The sequence below is a fragment of the Balaenoptera musculus genome, chromosome 4, assembly GCF_009873245.2.
Source record: "Balaenoptera musculus isolate JJ_BM4_2016_0621 chromosome 4, mBalMus1.pri.v3, whole genome shotgun sequence".
In the NCBI taxonomy this organism is placed as follows: domain Eukaryota; kingdom Metazoa; phylum Chordata; class Mammalia; order Artiodactyla; family Balaenopteridae; genus Balaenoptera; species Balaenoptera musculus.
Genome location: NC_045788.1, coordinates 96,987,755 through 97,007,826, shown reverse-complemented (window position 1 = coordinate 97,007,826; position 20,072 = coordinate 96,987,755). Strand labels below are relative to the sequence as shown.

At 36.2% G+C, this 20,072-nt stretch overlaps 1 protein-coding gene across 1 annotated transcript in view; it reads right to left on the bottom strand.

The window, feature by feature from the left end:
- The window catches only part of TOMM70 (translocase of outer mitochondrial membrane 70), a 50,056-nt gene that overhangs the window by 11,740 nt on the left and 18,244 nt on the right, over positions 1–20,072 (bottom strand). Inside the window, exons 4-9 of the mRNA XM_036850267.1 lie at positions 19,099–19,208; positions 16,343–16,491; positions 13,851–14,058; positions 5,401–5,535; positions 4,234–4,341; positions 3,281–3,397 (exon numbers count right to left, since the gene is read on the bottom strand). Coding sequence (XP_036706162.1) covers positions 3,281–3,397; positions 4,234–4,341; positions 5,401–5,535; positions 13,851–14,058; positions 16,343–16,491; positions 19,099–19,208 — 827 coding nt within the window. The remainder of the gene's footprint in view (positions 1–3,280; positions 3,398–4,233; positions 4,342–5,400; positions 5,536–13,850; positions 14,059–16,342; positions 16,492–19,098; positions 19,209–20,072) is intronic.

Sequence of the window (20,072 nt, the reverse complement as noted above, 5' to 3'; positions counted from 1 at the left end):
GCGCACCGCGATGAGGAGTGGCCCCCACTTGCCGCAACTGGAGAAAGCCCTTGCACAGAGGCGAGGACCCAACACAGCCAAAAATAAATAAATAAAAAAAAAAAAAAAAAAAAAAAAAAGACAGTATGGTACTGGGACAAAAACAGAGATATAGATCAATGGAACAGGATAGAAAGCCCAGAGATAAACCCACGCACATATGGTCACCTTATCTTTGGTAAAGGAGGCAAGAGTATACAGTGGAGAAAAGACAGCCTCTTCAATAAGTGGTGCTGGGAAAACTGGACAGCTACATGTAAAAGAATGAAATTAGAACACTTCCTAACACCATACACAAAAATAAACTCAAAATGGATTAAAGCCCTAAATGTTAAGGCCAGACACTATAAAACTCTTAGAGAGGGGCTTCCCTGGTGGCGCAGTGGTTGAGAATCTGCCTGCCAATGCAGGGGACACGGGTTCGAGCCCTGGTCTGGGAGGATCCCACATGCCGCGGAGCGACTGGGCCCGTGAGCCACAATTGCTGAGCCTGCGCGTCTGGAGCCTGTGCTCCGCAGCGGGAGAGGCTGCGATGGTGAGAGGCCCGCGCACTGCGATGAAGAATGGCCCCCACTTGCCGCAACTGGAGAAAGCCCTCACACAGAAACGAAGACCCAACACAGCCAAAAATAAATAAATAAATAAAAATAAAAGTAGCTATAAAATTAAAAAAAAAACAAAAACAAAAAAACCTAAAAACAGCACTACCATATGACTTAGCAATCTCACTACTGAGCATATACCCTTAGAAAACCATAATTCAAAAAGAGTTATGTACCACAGTGTTCACTGCAGCACTATTTACAATAGCCAGGACATGGAAGCAACCTAAATGTCCATCAACAGATGAATGGATAAGAAGTTGTGGCACATATATACAATGGAATATTACTCAGCCATAAAAAGAAACGAAACTGAGTTATTTGTAGTGAGGTGGATGGACCTTGAGTCTGTCATACAGAGTGAAGTTAAGTCAGGAAAACAAATACCATATGCTAACACATATATATGGAATCTAAAAAAAAAAACAGTTCTAATGAACCTAGGGGCAGGACAGGAATAAAGACGCAGACGTAGAGAATGGACTTCAGGACACGGGGAGGGGGAAGGGTAAGCTGGGACGAAGTGAGAGAGTAGCACTGACATATATACACTACCAAATGTAAAATAGATAGCTAGTGGGAAGGAGCTGCGTAGCCCAGGGAGATCAGCTTGGTGCTTTGTGAGCACCTAGAGAGGTGGGATAAGGAGGGTGGGAGGGAGACACAAGAGGGAGGGGATATGGAGATATACATATGCATATAGCTGATTCACTTTGTTATACAGGAGAAACTAACACAACATTGTAAAGCAATTATACTGCAGTAAAGATGTTAAAAAAAAAAAAAAAGATACATGTACCCCTATGTTCATAACAGCACTGTTCACAATTGCTGAAATATGGAAACAACCTAAGTGTCCATCAACAGATTAATGGATAAAGAAGATGTGGTACATATATACAATGGAATACTACTCAGCCATAGAAAAGAATAAAATAATGCCATTTGCAGCAACATGGATGCAACTAGAGAATATCATACTAAGTGAAGTAAGTCAGAAAGAGAAAGACAAATACCACATGATATCACTTATATGTGGAACCTAAAATATGGCACAAATGAACCTGTCTACAAAAAGGAAACAGACTCAGAGACATAGAGAACAGACTTGTGGTTGCCAAGCAGGAGCGGGAGAGAGAGAGGGACGGACTGGGAGTTTGGGGTTGGTAGATGCAAACTATTACATTTAGAATGGATAAAGAACAAGGTCCTACTGTATAGCACAGGGAACTATACTCAATATCCTGTGATAAACTATAATGGAAAAGAATATATTAAAAACAAACAAACAAAAAAAGAATTCCTGGGTTGTACTTCATACTGCAGAATTTCAACCCCTAATAATGCAGTGATGGTAGGACTTTTACATAATAGATCCAACACAATCAATCAATCTTCTATAGTCCCTCTCAATAAACGCTCAAAATGAAAGTTTTATCCTGTGGAACTTCTCTTATAACTGGACTAAAGATAACATGAAGGAAATTAAAAACAAAACAATCAACCCTAAGAATGTCTGGAGTTAGGAGTCTAATACAGACGGTCATTTTTAAATGCTTCCTATTTCTGTGATGTTTGGGGGGATAAGGAGGGAGAGGAACAACATTTCTTTGGAATAAGAAGAATAAGAGAAAATATACAGTTTTGAGATGGCTGGTTTTCGAGATACCAAAAGCAGCTTTCAACTTTAAGACTAAGAAAGAAACAGTCATTCAGAGATCATTTAGTTAGAGGAAAAACTCGTAACTGTGGCTATAAGAAGTTAATCATTTTCATTTAAATGGATGATTTAAAATTAATAAATAAGTTTTCAAAGACTTCAAACTATAATTTAAAAAGTGGGGCTTCCCTGGTGGCGCAGTGGTTAAGAATCTGCCTGCCAATGCAGGAGACACAGGTTCGAGCCCTAGTCTGGCAAGATCCCACATGCCACGGAGCAACTAAGCCCGTGCGCCACAACTACTGAGCCCACACACCACAACTCCTGAAGGCTTAGAGCCCGTGCTCCTCAACAAGAGAAGCCACTGCAATGAGAAGCCCGTGCACCGCAACGAAGAGTAGCCCCTGCTCGCCGCAACTAGAGAAAGCCCATGCGCAGCAACGAAGACCCAACGCAGCCAAAAAAAAAAAAAAGTGGAAATAATCCAAATTTAAATCCTACTTTCCATAGCTTTAATCCTAAACCAAGGAAAGCTTCAAGAATTTTAAACAAACCAGAGATTACAATGAGCTGTTACAGACTATCTAACCATTTAAAAGAACAGTGATCAAATAGAAAGAAAACCCTTTCCAAGGACATTTCTCTCACCAATTGCATACAGTGGATTTTCCTAAGGTAATTAAATTTTGCAAATCCAATCCAAATGAAAACATGAGGGAAATGCTCTATTTAAGCTTCCCCATGTGTTACAAGTTTAGCGCCACGTTTTTCAAATTGTATAACATAGGAAGCCCTCTTAAGGTGATCCAGGACCATCCTGGGGACCAGGAGAAACAAAGTAGGAACAAAGCCATCTGCTTCCACAAAAGCTGCAACAAGAGAAGCATTATTTTCTGATTTCCACGCTAGCATTCAAGATGTGAATGTAGTTCTTTAAAAAAGAACTGGCAAGAGAAAAAATATGAAAAATGACATTTACCTGGGCATATAATGCATAGCCTTCAGCACACCTTGGAAATTTCTTTATGACGTCTTCAAAACCTTTCATAGCTGCTTGGATTTGTGAAGAATTGTTTCCTGTATATGCTTGGCGATACTGTGTAAAAAAATCAAAACAGGCCTGTCAAATCAAGAACTCAAAAACTCAGGAAATGTTAACATATTATAAAAGTCACACAAAATTACATAAATATTTCCAGAGAAGGGATCCAAAGGCTATGTACAATTAGGACTTCATTGCCACTAAACAATTTCAAGATGTTCAGTATTCTAGAAGAAGACAAACTAACTTGTAACAGGTAAACTTTGCATATAAGTAGGGGAATTTTAAATTCAATATAATTTATTATCACTTTATTTATTATTTATTTAATATTTTAAATTTATTATTACTTTATAATAAAAGTATTATAAAGCTCCTTCATCTGATAACATTTTTAATCTGTAATATAAATGTGTTTGTGACCCAATTTCTTTCTTTAAGAGGAAAATCCTTTTAGGACTCAGGGTATGGGGTTAACTGAAATATCTCATTTCATTAGAAATGGCCTTATTTTACCTGATTTTCAACTTTGTTTCTGAATATTAATAGCTCTACAAAGGCAAAATGAGAGATGAGTTATATGGTGTCATGATTGCAGAGTATTTCCTCTAAATGCTTTTGTTCTTCATACTGGTTTATGGTAGAGAATTAGAGAGAAAAGTGCTGTATAGGGGGCATAAAATCAGGGACAAACATCTATCAAGATGAACCAAATAAAGCATCCAGGGAAATACTGGAGCAGAACCTCAAGTAATACACACTTCTATTTTCCTAAACTGACATGTTTTTCTCCCTGTCGGTAGATGATTTCGTAGACAATGAGATACTCATTTTTGTTATCAATGGGAAATACTGATGTTCAGGAAAATACAAAAGAAAGTCGAACCTACCAATGCAAAACATTTCTGAGCTTGTGCCAGAGCAGACTCAGGTCTTAATCTAATACATTCATCAAAATCTGCTACTGCTTCTTCAACTTGATCAAGCAGTATTTTCAGCTAAGGAAAAAAAGTACATAGATAAACGCAGTTCAAAGTAACAACTACACCAGTTAAATATGTACCGTGCCTCTTAGTACAGCTCAGCATAATGCTACGCATGAAATTATTCAATATAGAATTACTTTCTAGAAATAGTGAACTAGAAAATCTTATAATTTTAAAGGAAAGATTCTAAAACTTAAAACCAGTGTCCAATTTTTTTAAAAAGCCCTATAAACCTACCATTTTTGATCACTCTTAAGTGATTTTTCTTCTAGAAAATGAAGTATCTCTGTACTTTCAAACGTCAAAGTAGATCAGACGTTAGATAATTACATTTCAAATTAATCTTAAAGGACACTGCCAGTAAGGATCAAAATACCAAGAATTTTAAGGTTATCTCAACCCTTAAGACCCTTCAGACAGAAATATTACATAAAATTCTCCATTAGAAAGAACCTGACTTTTCTGTTATTATATAGATTAGCCCATACTTTCTACTCTAATGTATTCCAAGAAGCCACATCACACAAGCAGATTTATAAAGCCGCGTTTTCTCCAGATGAGGCTGAAATTGGGAACTGTTTTCTTCACTATGTATTTTTACTAAAAAACAAATATGCATGTTATAAAACTCCATTCAGAAGAGATTTTTTTGATACTGTCTGGACAGTTCAGGCTAATATTTCCTTACAGCAAAAAGCCCACAAAAATCATTCTGTTGATTCTAGTATTAACTCAAAATGCTCACTACATTTTCTTTTTTTAATTTGTCACTACATGTTTTTAATGTTTTACTCATTGAAAACCTATGAAGCAGAAACACCTGAAAAACAAACCTGAACTGGCAAAAGCCAACATTTATAGCTTTCCTCTTCCTTTTTTTTTTTTTTTACAAGTAAATATCAGGACAAATGTTCAAGATGGGACTAAATAAATGCCAACCTAAACTGTAAACCACTCTGATACTTTGTTCACAGCCATCACAAGTGATGTAAGAAAACTTTAAAGACATTCTCAAAATGGTATCAAATTCCTCAATGCAAAGATCAGAACTCTTTAAGAAAATTAATTTACCTGTCCTCGGTGGTGATAAACATCTGCATTCTGAGGATCGATGTCGGCAGCCATGTTAAAATCCTGAGTAGACAGCAAAGGCTGCTGCTGTTGCATATACATGCTGCCTCTTTTGATGAGAGCGTTTGCTCGAAGCTGTATACGCCAAATGAGGAAAGATTCATCATTACTACTTTTTATTCTAATTTAGTTTTTTCTAAGTAACAGCTTTATTGAGATGTAACTCACATACCACAAAGCTCACCCTTTAGAAGTATATAAGCCAGTCGTTTTTAGTATATTGAGTTGTGCAACTGTCACCACTAATTCTAGAACGTTTTCACCACTCCCAAAGGAAATCTCATACACATTAGCAGGCACTCCCTATTTCCTCCCTAATTCTCAGTCCCTGGAAACCATCAGTCTTTTTTTCTATTTCTATGGATTTGTATATTCCGGACATTTCATACCAACTGGAATCGTACATAATGCAGTCTTTTTGTGACTGGCTTCTTTCACGTAGCATGTTTTCAAGGTTTGTCTATGTTGTAACATATATCAGCACTTCATTCTTATTTTTTTTAAATATCTTTATTGGAGTATAATTGCTTTACAATGGTTAGTTTCTGCTGTATGACAAAGTGAATCAGCTATATGTATACATATATCCCCATGTCCCCTCCCTCTTGAGCCTCCCTCCCATCCTCCCCACCCCACCCCTCTAGGTCATCACACAGCACCGAGCTGATCTCCCTGTGCAGCTTCCCACTAGCCATCCATTTTACATTTGGTGGTGTATATATGTCAGTGCTACTCTCTCACTTCATCCCAGCTCATTCTTTTTTAATGGTTGAATAATATTCCATTGTATAGATATATCACATTTTATTTATCTATTCCCCAGCTGATGGACATTTGAGTTGCTTCCACTTTTTGGCTCTTATGAATAATGCTGCTATGAACATTCATGTACAAGTTTTTGTGTTGATATATGAATTCAATTCTCGTGGGTATATATACCTAGGAGAGAAACTACTGGGTCACATGGTAACTCTATGTTTAACATTTTGAGGAACTTCCCAACCCCAACTAATTTCCAAAGGGATTTTACCATTTTACATTCCTACCAGCAATGTAAGAGAGTTCCAACTTCTCCATATCTATACCAATACTTTTAATTGTCCAAATTTCCGATTATAGCCATCCTGGTGGGTATAAAGTGATTCCTCGCTGTGATTTTGATTTGCATTTCCCCAAGGGCTAATGATGCTAAGCAGCTTTTCTTGTTCTTATTGGCCATTTGTACATATTCTTTGGGAAAATGTTTATTCAGATCCTTTCCTGTTTTTAAATTAGGCTATCTTTTTATTGTTGAGTTGTAAGAAAACTTCTTTAATATATTCTGGATACAAGCCCCTTATCAGACATATGACTTGTGAATATTTTCTCCCATCCTATAGAATGTGTTTTCCCTTTTTTGGTCACTTGTGCTTTTGGTGTCATGCCTAAGGAACCACAGCTTAATCTAGAAGATTTCCTCCTATGTTTTCTTCTAAGAGTTTTATAGTTTTGGCTCTTAACATTCAGGTCTCTGATCCGTTTTGAGCTCATTTTTGTACATGGCATATGACAGGCATCATTACTTGCCATTAAAACAAAAAATCATGATCATGAAATAAGAAATAGGATTCTTCTCTAAAATTTTTTTCAAGGCAACAATACATACAAATGTCTTCCTCAATGAAACAAATAAGAATGCCCCCACAACAATAACAAAAACACAGAACATATTTGTAATCATCAGGAAAATCAGCAGGAAATAAAATTAAAGATAATTATTACTAGGGTATTTTCAACTTGAAAATCTATTTTGAAAGGACTTTTAACAAATACTTAATTTAAATTACTTTTGTTTACAAGAAGTTAAGATAATTTGCTAACAAATACTTAGGCCTTGAAAACAACTCTCATTTTCCATAAAATACATGAATGAATCATTTGGAGGTGAATAAAGCCAGAGTTCACTTAATTCAATGAGGAAAAAGAGACGTTAACCATCTAAGAAGGAGTACAGTACTTTGGCAGCTAACTGCTGTTCCTGTTACACTGAGTAGAAGGCTCATATAATTCGACAGACCCCCCACCAAATCTTAAATTATAAAAATAACTACATACACACAAGAACACTCAGAAAATGAAAAGCTGTTCCAACAACACAACTGCAAAAACTTTTGGTATATTTCAGTATATTTCTATATTATATTTTTAGATCTTGTTTTTTCCTCATGTAAATAAAATCTTTCAGAATATATTAAATGTAAACACTTTTCCTTGGTGGAATGGAAAGATGCATCTGGACGAGCTGACGAGCTCCAACACCAAAGCTGTGTGGCTGACAGGGTCTTGGAGCTCCAGATGGGTGTCAGGCCTGAGCCTCTGAGGTGGGAGAGCTGACTTTAGGACAGTGCTCCACCAAAGACCTCCTGGCCCCATGTGATATCAATTGGCAAGAGCTCTTCCAGAGATTTCCATCTCAATGCTAAGACCCAGCTCCACTAAACGACCAGCAAGCTACAGTGCTCAACACCCCATGCCAAACAACTAGCAAGACAGGAACACAACCCCACCTATTAGCAGAGAGGCTGCCTAAAATCATACTAAGGTCACAGACACCCCAAAACACACCACCAGACACGATTCCTGCCCACCAGAAAGACAAGATCCAGCCTCATCCACCAGAAAACAGGCACTAGTCTCCTCCACCAGGAAGCCTACACACCCCACTGAGCCAGCCTTACCCACTGGGGGCAGACACCAAAAACAGCGGGAACTATGAACTTGCAGCCTGCAAAACGGAGACCCCAAACACAGTAAGTTAAGCAAAATGAGAAGACAGAGAAATATGTAGCAGATGAAGGAGCAAGGTAAAAACCCACCAGACCAAACAAATGAAGAGGAAATAGGCAGTCTACCTGAAAAAGAATTCAGAGTAATGATAGTAAAGATGATCCAAAATCTTGGAAATAGAATGGAGAAAATACAAGAAACGTTTAACAAGGACCTAGAAGAACTAAAGAGCAAACAAACAATGATGAACAACACAATAAATGAAACTAAAAATTCTCTAAAAAGAATCAATAGCAGAAGGCAGAAGAAAGGATAAGTGACCTGGAAGATAAAATAGTGGAAATAACTACCACAGAGCAGAATAAAGGCAAAAGAACGAAAAGAATTGAGGACAGTCTCAGAGACCTCTGGGACAACATAAAATGCACCAACATTTGAAGTAATAGGGGTCCCAGAAGAAGAAGAGAAAAAGAAAGGGACTGAGAAAATATTTGAAGAGATTATAGTTGAAAACTTCCCTAATATGGGAAAGGAAATAATCAAGTCCAGGAAGTGCAGAGAGTCCCATACAGGATAAATCCAAGGAGAAACACGCCAAGACACATATTAATCAAACTATCAAAAATTAAATACAAAGAAAAAATATTAAAAGCAGCAAGGGAAAAGCAACAAATAACATACAAGGGAATCCCTGTAAAGTTAACAGCTGATTTTTCAGCAGAAACTCTGCAAGCCAGAAGGGAGTGGCAGGACATATTTAAAGTGATGAAGGAGAAAAACATATAACCAAGATTACCCAGCAAGGATCTCATTCAGATTTGACAGAGAAATTAAAATTTTTACAGACAAGCTAAAGGTTAGAGAATTCAGCACCACCAAACCAGCTCTGCAGCAAATGCTAAAGGAACTTATCTAGGCAGGAAACACAAGAGAAGGAAAAGACCTACAATAACAAACCCAAAGCAATTAAGAAAATGGTAATACGAACATACATATCAATAATTACCTTAAATGTAAATGGATTAAATGCTCCCACCAAAAGACATAGACTGGCTGAATGGATATGAAAACAAGACTTGTATATATGCTGTCTACAAGAGACCCCCTTCAGACCTAGGTACACATACAGACTGAAAGTGAGGGGTTGGAAAAAGATGTTCCATGCATATGGAAATCAAAAGAAAGCTGGAGTAGCAATTCTCATATCAGACAAAATAAACTTTAAAATAAAGACTATTACAAGAGACAAAGAAGGACACTACATAATGATCAAGGGATCAATCCAAGAAAAAGATATAACAATTGTAAATATTTATGCACTCAACATAGGAGCACCTCAATACATAAGGCAAATGCTAACAGCCATAAAAGGGGAAATTGACAGTAACACAATAATAGTAGGGGACTTTAACACCCCACTTTCACCAATGGACACATCATCCAAAATGAAAGTAAGGAAACACAAGCTTTAAATGACACATTAAACAAGATGGGCTTAATTGATATTTATAGGACATTCCATCCAAAAACAAGAGAGTACACTTTCTGAAGTGCTCATGGAATATTCTCCAGGATAGATCATATCTTGGATCACAAATCAAGCCTTAGTAAATATAAGAAAACTGAAATCATATCAAATATCTTTTCCGACCACAACGCTATGAGACTAGATGTCAGTTACAGGAAAAAATCTGTAAAAAATACAGACACATGGAATCTAAACAATCCACTACTAAATAACCAAGAGATCACTGAAGAAATAAAAAAGTTATATTTTTTTATTAAGAGGAATAAAAGAGGAAATAAAAGGAAGAGGAAATAAAAGAGGAAATAAAATAAAAGGAAATAAAAAAATACCTAGAAAAAAATGACAATGAAAACACGACGACTCAAAACCTATGGGATGCAGCAAAAGCAGTTCTAAGAGGGAAGTTTATAGCAGTACAATCTTACCTCAAGAAACAAGAAAACTCTCAAATAAACAACCTAACCTTACACCTAAAGCAATTAGAGAAAGAAGAAGAAAAAAACCCCAAAGTTAGCAGAAGGAAAGAAATCATAAAGATCAGATCAGAAATAAATGAAAAAGAAATGAAGGAAACAATAGCACAGATCAATAAAAGTAAAAGCTGGTTCTTTGAGAAAATTTAAAAAAAAAGGTAAACCATTAGCCAGACTCATCAAGAAAAAAAGGGAGAAGACTCAAATCAACAGAATTAGAAATGAAAAAGAAGTAACAACTGACACTGTAGAAATACGAAGGATCATGAGAGATTACTACAAGCAACTATATGCAAATAAAATGGACAACCTGGAAGAAATGGACAAATTCTTAGAAAAGCACAACCTTCCGAGACTGAACCAGGAAGAAATAGAAAATATAAACAGACCAGTCACAAGCACTGAAACTGAAACTGTGATTAAAAATCTTCCAACAAACAAAAGCCCAGGACCAGATAGCTTCAGAGGCGAATTCTATCAAACATTTAGAGAAGAGTTAACACTTATCCTTCTCAAACTCTTCCAAAATATAGCAGAGGGAGGAGCGCTCCCAAACTCATTCTACTAGGCCACCATCACCCTGACACCAAAACCAGAAAAAGATGTCACAGAAAAAGAAAACTACAGGCCAATATCACTGGTGAACATAGATGCAAAAATCCTCAACAAAATACTAGCAAACAGAATCCAACAGCACATTAAAAGGGTCATACACCGTGATCAAGTGGGGTTTATCCCAGGGATGCAAGCATTCTTCAATATACACAAAGCAATCATTGTGATACACCATATTAACAAACTGAAGGATGAAAACCGTATGATAATAGATGCAGAAAAACCTCTCAACAAAATTCAACACCCATTTATGATAAAAACTCTCCAGAAAGTAGGCATAGAAGGAACTTACCTCAACATAATAAAGGCCATATATGACAAACCCACAGCCAACATCATTCTCAATGCTGAAAAACTGAAACCATTTCCACTAAGATCAGGAACAAGCCAAGGATGCCCACTCTCACCACTGTTATTCAACAGAGTTTTGGAAGTTTTAGCCACAGCAATCAGAGAAGAAAAAGAAAGAAAAGGAATCCAAATTGGAAAAGAAGTAAAACTGTCACTGTTTGCAGATGACATAATACTATACATAGAGAATCCTAATGATGCTACCAGAAAAATACTAGAGCTAATCAACAAATTTGGTAAACAGGATACAAAATTAACACACAGAAATCTCTTGCATTCCTATACACTAATGATGAAAAATCTGAAAGAGAAATTAAGGAAACACTCCCATTTACCATTGCAACAAAAAGAATATAGTTCCTAGGAATAAACCTACCTAGGGAGACAAAAGACCTGTATGCAGGAATCTATAAGACACTGCTGAAAGAAATTAAAGATGATACAAACACATGGAGAGATATACCATGTTCTTGGATTGGAAGAATCAGCATTGTGAAAATGACTATACTACCCAACTCAATCTACAGATTCAATGCAATCGATATCAAACTACCAATGGCATTTTTCATATAACTAGAAGAAAAAATTTCACAATTTGTATGGAAACACAAAAGATCCCGAATAACCAAAGCAATCTTGAGAAAGAAAAACGGAGCTGGAAGAAACAGGCTCCCTGACTTCAGACTATACTACAAAGCTACAGTAATCAAGACAGTATGGTCCTGGCATGAAAAGAGAAATATAGATCAATGGAATAGGATAGAAAGCCCAGAGATATACCGACATACATTTGGTCACCTTACGTTTGATAAAGGAGGCAAGAATATACCATGGAGAAACGATAGCCTCTTCAATAAGTGGTGCTGGGAAAACTGGACAGCTACGTGAAAAGAATGAAATTAGAATACACCCTAACAACATACACAAAAATGATCTCAATGTATTAAAGACTTAAGTGTAAGGCCAGATGCTATAAAACTCTTAGAGGAAAACATAGGCAGAACACTCTATGACATAAATCACAGCAAGATCCTTTTTGACCCACCTCCTAGAGAAATGGAAATAAAAACAAAAATAAACAAATGGGACCTAATAAACTTAAAAGCTTTTGCACAGCAAAGGAAAACATAAACAAGAGGAAAAGACAACCCTCAGAATGGGAGAAAGTATTTACAAATGAAGCAACTGACAAAGGATTAATCTCCAAAATATAAAAGCAGCTCCTGCAGCTCAATATCAATAAAACAAACAACCCGATCCAAAAATGGGCAGAAGAGCTAAATAGACATTCCTCCAAAGAAGATATACAGATTGCTAACAAACACATGAAAGGATGGTCAACATCACTAATCATTAGAGAAATGCAAATCAAAACTACAGTGAGGTATCACCTCACACTAGTCAGAATGGCCATCATTGAAAAATCTACAAACAGTAAATGCTGGAGAGGGTGTGGAGAAAAGGGAACTCTCTTGCACTGTTGGTGGGAATGTAAATTGATACAGCCACTATGGAGAACAGTATGGAGGTTCCTTAAAAAACTAAAAATAATAGAAGTACCATATGACCCAGCCATCCCACTACTGGGCATATACCCTGAGAAACCCATAATTCAAAAAGAGTCATGTACCACAATGTTCATTGCAACTCTATTTACAATAGCCAGGACATGGAAGCAACCTAAGTGTTCACTGACAGATGAATGGATAAAGAAGATGTGGTACATATATACACTGATATATTACTCAGCCATAAAAAGAAACAAAATTGAGTTATTTGTAGTGAGGTGGATGGACCTAGAGTCTGTCATACAGAGTAAAGTAAGTCATAAGGAGAAAAACAAATACCATATGCTAACACATATATATGGAATCTCAAAAAAAAAAAAGGTTCTAAAGAACCTAAGGGCAGGACAGGAATAAAGACCAGACGTAGAGAATGGAGTTGAGGATGTGGGGAGGTGGAATGGTAAGCTGGGACGAAGTGAGAGAGTGGCATGGACATGTATACACTACCAAATGTAAAATAGATAGCTAGTGGGAAGCAGCCACATAGCACAGGGAGATCAGCTCGGTGCTTTGTGACCACCTAGACGGATGGGATAGGGAGGGTTGGAGGGAGACGCAAGTGGGAGGACATATGGGGATATATGTATATGTATAGCTGATTCACTTTGTTATACAGCAGAAGCTAGCACACCAGTGTAAAGCAATTATACTCCAGTAAAGATGTTAAAAAAAAAAAAAAGAATATATTAAATGTGTTTATTTTTTATTAAATGCATTTTATAGCCTTGTACTACATATTGCACGTTATTTACAATACTACCTATAGCACTGCTACATCACCTTTACCCCTACCCAAATATAGTCCAATGCAGTAGGCAGAAGCTATACGGGGAAGCTGAAGCTACCAGATATTATAGGGGAAAAAAAAAAAAATCCTTTCCTAGTTAAAGATATCTATCACTGATATTTATGATTCAGTTTCACTGCACCAACTCAATCATCATTTGGCATAGTCCCTTCCAAAGCAAAAAATAATCTTTTGGAGAATGGCAATTGAAATGCCAAAACTTCGGCAAAACATACCTAAAAGTCTTATTTTTATTTATTATTAATTTTTTCACATGCACACACACAGAGTTTTAAATGCACCTTCACATTAGCTTCTTTCAAGCTGATGACCTTATCTAAATCTGGTTTGGCTGCGTTGGCATTGCCAATAAGCAAGTAGAAAGTAGCTCGTAGTAATAATGCTTCTGCCATGTATTTGCCTTGGGCATCTATTTCTTTTGAGCATTCACTTATGATTTTATCATAGTTTTCTTCTTCCATATACTGTTTGGCCTTTAAGTATCCAGAGCTGAAAACAAAATGAGCATAAGAAATTACTATTACTAATAAAATGAGCATAAAAAATTACTAAAAAAACATCAAATGCTAAAACTTGCCACATTTAGTATACCTGAGTTAAACAATTGTCCTCTTCCCCTTAACAAGTTAGCCAGTCAATGTGAGACTGGAGTGTGGGTGGTGGTATGCGGGGCAGTGTGTGTAACAGATTAGGATTTTTGAGGCAGACTGGGATTTCCTTGCTGCCTTGGAGAGAGTTTTAAAAAAGGAAACAACAGAGAAAATGGCAGAAACCTAGGGTTATTGCCCAGGCTTCAACATTTAGACACACGAAAAGATGAGCTAATGACAGACTGATCTGCAACACAGGAAAGGATCCTGTCTTATTCACCTTTTTATCTGTGGCACATTGATGGCACTCAACAGTTATTTTATGACTAACAGAAAGAACAGAGAAATAGAAATTATCAAGTGAGTTTAGGGTCACAGAACCCAAGGGAAGAGGTGTGACCTGAGTTGTACTTTGTAAAGATCACTCTGGCTGTGTTGTGGAAAATGGACTGTAAGGGAGCAAGAACTGGAGGCAGGGAAATATCTATTGATAAAAGGCTCTCATCCAGAAGTTGTGCTGTTTCACCTAAAAGAACAGACCTAGAATGAATAGGTGGAAATATCAAAGAAGCAGACTCTTCCATCAAATAGGACTTAAAGAAAACACCCTTTCCCTACTTTTTAAAAAGCAGTGACCACAATATCATCATTCTTCTAAGGTGGTGGCTTTTATTGAAAAGGCTTGTAGAAGGAATTTTTTGAACTGAAAAGGAATTTACACTATATGTCCTTTAAGGGGCACTGTAAATTACATTTTCTTGTTTCATTTGCTACATATTCTGAATAGAGAAAACTGGCAAGTGACTTAAAAGTTATGTCAGTCAAAGTCTTACAAACTCTGTGCTAACCTTTCCTATAATTACATTCTAATATTCCCTGCACTCTAGTTTTATTCCTCAGGTCACCAGGGTAAGACAAAATAATTATTAAATCAGATTGGAAGTAATAACGGTTCCTATTTATTGAGAACCTAAGTGCTAGATACTTACAAACATGACCTCTAAACCTCATAATAAGCCTCAAAGGCTTCCCCACTATTACTTCCCCATTCAAAAAATGATGAAGCTAAGGCTCAGAGTAAAATAGAATTCAAAAACTTAGGACCAATTCCAATTAGTGTTCTGGTGAGACATAGCTATGTCCTGCCACCTCTCAATATAGTTTTCAGAATAATGGTATTAACTTCATTGTAGTTTTTCTGGGATAAGGACTATTTCCTAATCAGAAGAGGCAATTATTGGCATCACCTTAAACATTTACTTCCCATCTACAATTTTCTCAAAGAGATTGCTCACCAACTAACTCAAACTTGAACATCTTGGCACAATTATGCATAGTATCCTCCCTTAAAAGGTGGCCAATAATGGTAGAAAAATTGGGAGACACAAATTAAAAGCAATCTTTTCCTTTAAACCTTCCAATATGCTATAGATGAAAATTATGCTTTGCTTTGGGAACAGTATTCCCTTTTCTTCCAAACTCATTAGAAAATGTCATGTTGGTAATAATGTTGTACCTTCTCTTAGAGAGGAGAGCTAGCCTCACAGCAAAATAAAAGTATTGATAAATATAAATGGATAAGCAGGCTAGATAGCTTATATACTACATTATATCACTTGACCTCCAGTTGTAAACACAGTATCTTGTACTTTGGTTTCAGCCGTCTACAGGAGCAAACACAAACCCAAAAAATGGCATTTTCCTAGGCATGCAGAAAAAACCTTGAAGAAAGTCACTCTTTTGGGCACTCCTAAAAATTAAATTATATATTATAAACTTCCTTGCAATAAAACATCTGGATATTGAGCTATACAATCATTTTTTAAGTTAGTGCCCTTGTTCAAATATAATCAACCACTTGATCTCCACTAGGAGATCTCTTGAGAATATCATGTAGGACCTTAAATGCAGGGCAGACTCCTGGCCGTAAAACCTTGAGTCACCAGAGAGGTAACTCTTAGGGCGTAATAGACATGTGTGAGAAGAGAAGTATTTTTATTATATTGTTATTATTATATATTATAATTTTATTATATTTATATCTATTTATAAACAGATTTTTTGGAGATGACTCAGAGTTCCACTTTGGCTCTATGGCAGCAAAAAACCCCACAACCATGCCCCTGCCAAAAAAAACAAAACAAAACAGAACATTAAGCAGATACTATACTCAAGACACTTACTTTTCTTTTACTTCTAAAGCCTCCCCTTCCTTGTCTTTATCTTCATCAGACTTCTCCCCTTTAAGCATTGGCTGAGAAATTATATCATCCGTGAAAGAGCTGAAGTAAGATTTGATAAACTGTGGAGATGGCATCAGAGGTTCACGATTCTGAAATTTAATCATATTTATAAACATCAAAATAGAAAACACTAACCAAAGAAGCAGATGCCTTTGTAGAACACTGAGAACCACTGTCATAAAAACTGGCATCTCATTTTCAGATAACTGAAGAATATCAGGCTCCAAACCGTAGCGCAATAGACAGTGGAAATGGTAATGCTGCCAGTCCCAGCTGTTCAAAGTAGGTTTTAAATGAGAGCCTTTCCCTTCTCCAAAGATGTAAAAAGTCAAGAACTCTTAGAACCACTCACTAAAAGAAGGTGAAATCTGGAACAAAGGTGGTAAATAACTGCTGAGTTAAAATTATCTCCTTCTGAGTTAAAATTATCTTCCTGTCCTAGAAGATTAACATCTCAATTTACTACTCAGGACCATGTCTTACACAGGTGCTAAAATGTTAAGTCCATCTACCATGGGCTTTCATTTGCCCCCTACTTATTCTGCATCTGAAGATCTCCATTGTAGTAAGTGCCACTGAAAGTCAGAATGAAATCTCATTTCCTCTTTTAATTATTACTTTTTCCCATGGCAACCTGATTCATAATCATAGAAGTATTTTGTTTCTCCTTATTATACTTAAGATGATAAAGTTTTAAAGGAAGAAGGAAAAGGGACTAATGTCACCAAAGGGCTCTCATAACATATTTTGGATCCTTTGCAAAATTCAACCCAAAGATTTTAGAGTGAAAATACGGTATTCTAAATTGTATGTCTAACAAATATCATTTCTATTATTTTGGTAGATTTAATGTCTTTGTATTTGAAGGAGGGGAAAAAAAATGAGTCTGGCTTTCTAAGTATATGATCTAATCTAGGATAGATGAGAGTGGGGTAAATAAGAAAACTGAATAGAAAAATCTAAGGAAAAACACTCTTTTTTTGGTGCTCTCTCTGGGGAGAGATTCAGTGTGTCTTAATTACCATTTTAAATCAAATGGTCACCCACCAAGTGATAAATACACCTAACTTAAGTATTTCACCGAAGACCCTGTGTTGGAATATATAAGTGGCGATCATCTACCACTTCAGGGAAAAAGCTTAAATAGAAATTTAAATAGTCCTTACTGAAGCTGAATAAATCATTAATGTCTTGTAGTTTCCTATTTCAGCTTAGAAATGAAGCTACCACTTCCCTGTCTTTCACAGAGTTACAAATTTAAAATGAGAACAATATTTTATACGTAATGGCCTTAAGTATCAAAGGAACAAGATATAAATTCTAGCTCTGCTACTTATTAGCTATGTGATCTTACATAGGTCATTCTCAGTTTTCTCATCTCTAAAATAGCAATAAAAATACTATCCTTATTTATCTTATAGGGTTATTGTAAAAATAAAAATAATAAAATGAAAAGTATTTTGCAAAGTGGAATTTACAAAGTGGAATACGAACAGGTTAGAAAATATATGTGGAAACTAATTTGGAACCTATATAAATGTAGATTATCGTATTTTCTTACTACTCTGCAGTCCAACCAGTATAATTACTCAACAATAGCATTATACTCAAGAAAACGAGGTTCCTTCAAAGTTCAATTTGTGAGACTCTAACATGGTATTTTGCAAAACATTTTGAGGAGCACCAGTTCTAGTTCCTCAAAACAGCATGTTCTACCAGATGCTGAAGGGAAGGAAATAAGTTCCAGAGTTTAAAGAGACTGAGAACCAGTATAGCTGTATTTGGAGATTCACAACACATAGTAGCACATGAAAGTCCTGCAGTGAAGAAACCTGTTTTAACTCTGTTTAACTCAGCTAATATTCAGAGATGTAAAGTTAAAAATACAAAGAGATTATTAAAATCAACTTAACAGAAAAGCAAGTTATTATTAAAGAAGAAAGAAACAACTACCTCGATATTATGAAATTTAGCAGAACACCTCTACCGATGTTTAGTGATACCTGTGGTACTCCCACAGCCCTCTACTTATATCCCTCCATGACACTTTACCAATATCATGCCTTTTATACTTATTATGGTCTCTCTCATTAAGGACTTTGTAAGGGCAAGGACCAGGTCTTTGTACCTACCCTTCTAAAATGCCCATTATGGACCTCTGTTCAATAAATGTTTCTTGAATTAAACCATCTACTAACTGTGTAAAACCAATGCCAATTTATACAGCATATCTTCAAAAACTTTAAAGAATGGGAGTTGGCAATTTTTTTCTGTAAAAGGCCAGATAGTAAATATTTTAGGCTTTATGTGCCATACAGTCTCTGTCACAACCACTCAACTCTGCTGTTGTAGCTTAAAAGCATCTAAAACAATGTGTGAGTGGCTGAGTTCCAATAAAACATTATTGGCACATTATTTATAAAAACAGGTGGCAGGCTGGATTTGGCCTGTAGGCCATTGTTTGACAACTTCTAATATACATGAATTCTTTCAATATCCTCCAGGTGCAATATTGGACATAGTTTACATTCTTATTTTAAAAAGGTAAGCCACAAAAGCCCAAGATTACAGGAAAAATAAATATAATCCAGATCTAATTTCAATAGTAACCATCATGCCCAAGTTTAAGCAGTATAAATTAGAAATGACCCTTCACAATGTATACTTCCTCTATTAACCAATTCAGATTAATTTACCTTGTATTTTTCTTTGGCTTTCTCTTTTCCAAGAAGTTTAAGAACTTTATCAGCTAACAGCATGCTTTGCTGATTTTGGAACCCTTCTAATATACACACAGCAGTGACATCTAGAAATGATGCAAAAAACAAGAGTAAGTATGAAATTATCGCAAAGATGATTAGCAGCATCAAATGGGCTCAATGTTACCACAGAAAGCCAAACTAAATGCATAGCTTTATGTGCCTATCATTTCCAATAAACTGATTAACACTTTAGTTTTACATACTTCATGACCAAACTCAAAGCTCAGAAAGTCACTCTACTTCTCCAGAATTCACTTTCCTCACCTGTGAAATGAAAGGGACTATACTACACCATTTGTGATGTTTCCCATCACTCTAACATTGTACATAGCAAATAAAACAAGTAATCCAGGAATATTCTTTTCTGGCCGGTTAAGTATACGCCAAATCAACATAATGTGGCTCTCTCATGTCTGGTCTTTTTATAGGCCTCAGGGTTACTCCTCGTCTCCAAAGCCATCTTGCCACACAGCTCTCAATTAAATCTGCTTCAAAATACTATTTTAACCTGGCTATGCTACAGCTCAACACACAGTGGTTTGAAATTTAAAAGATCAGTGTTTCCTTAACCTCTCAACTTTTCATTCGAAGTAGTGAACAATGGCTGTCTCTCTCTTTTTGAATTCAACTTCTCACAATTCCAAATCCTTGCTCCTCCAAACAAGTCAATCTGCTGTATGTTCCCCTGATAATCTGGCTAGTGCCAACGTCAATGTCTTTTCCCCATCCCATTTCTCCATCTAAAATCCATTTAAACTCCTCTCTACAATTATCGCTTAATAACTTCAAAGTCTGGTTCAAAACTCAGAAGTCTCTTTTCCAAAGCAACACTCCTTCCACCCACCACCAAAGTACATGATACCACAAAACCTCAAGTTTTTCTAAAATGTTCTCTAAACCACTCTCAA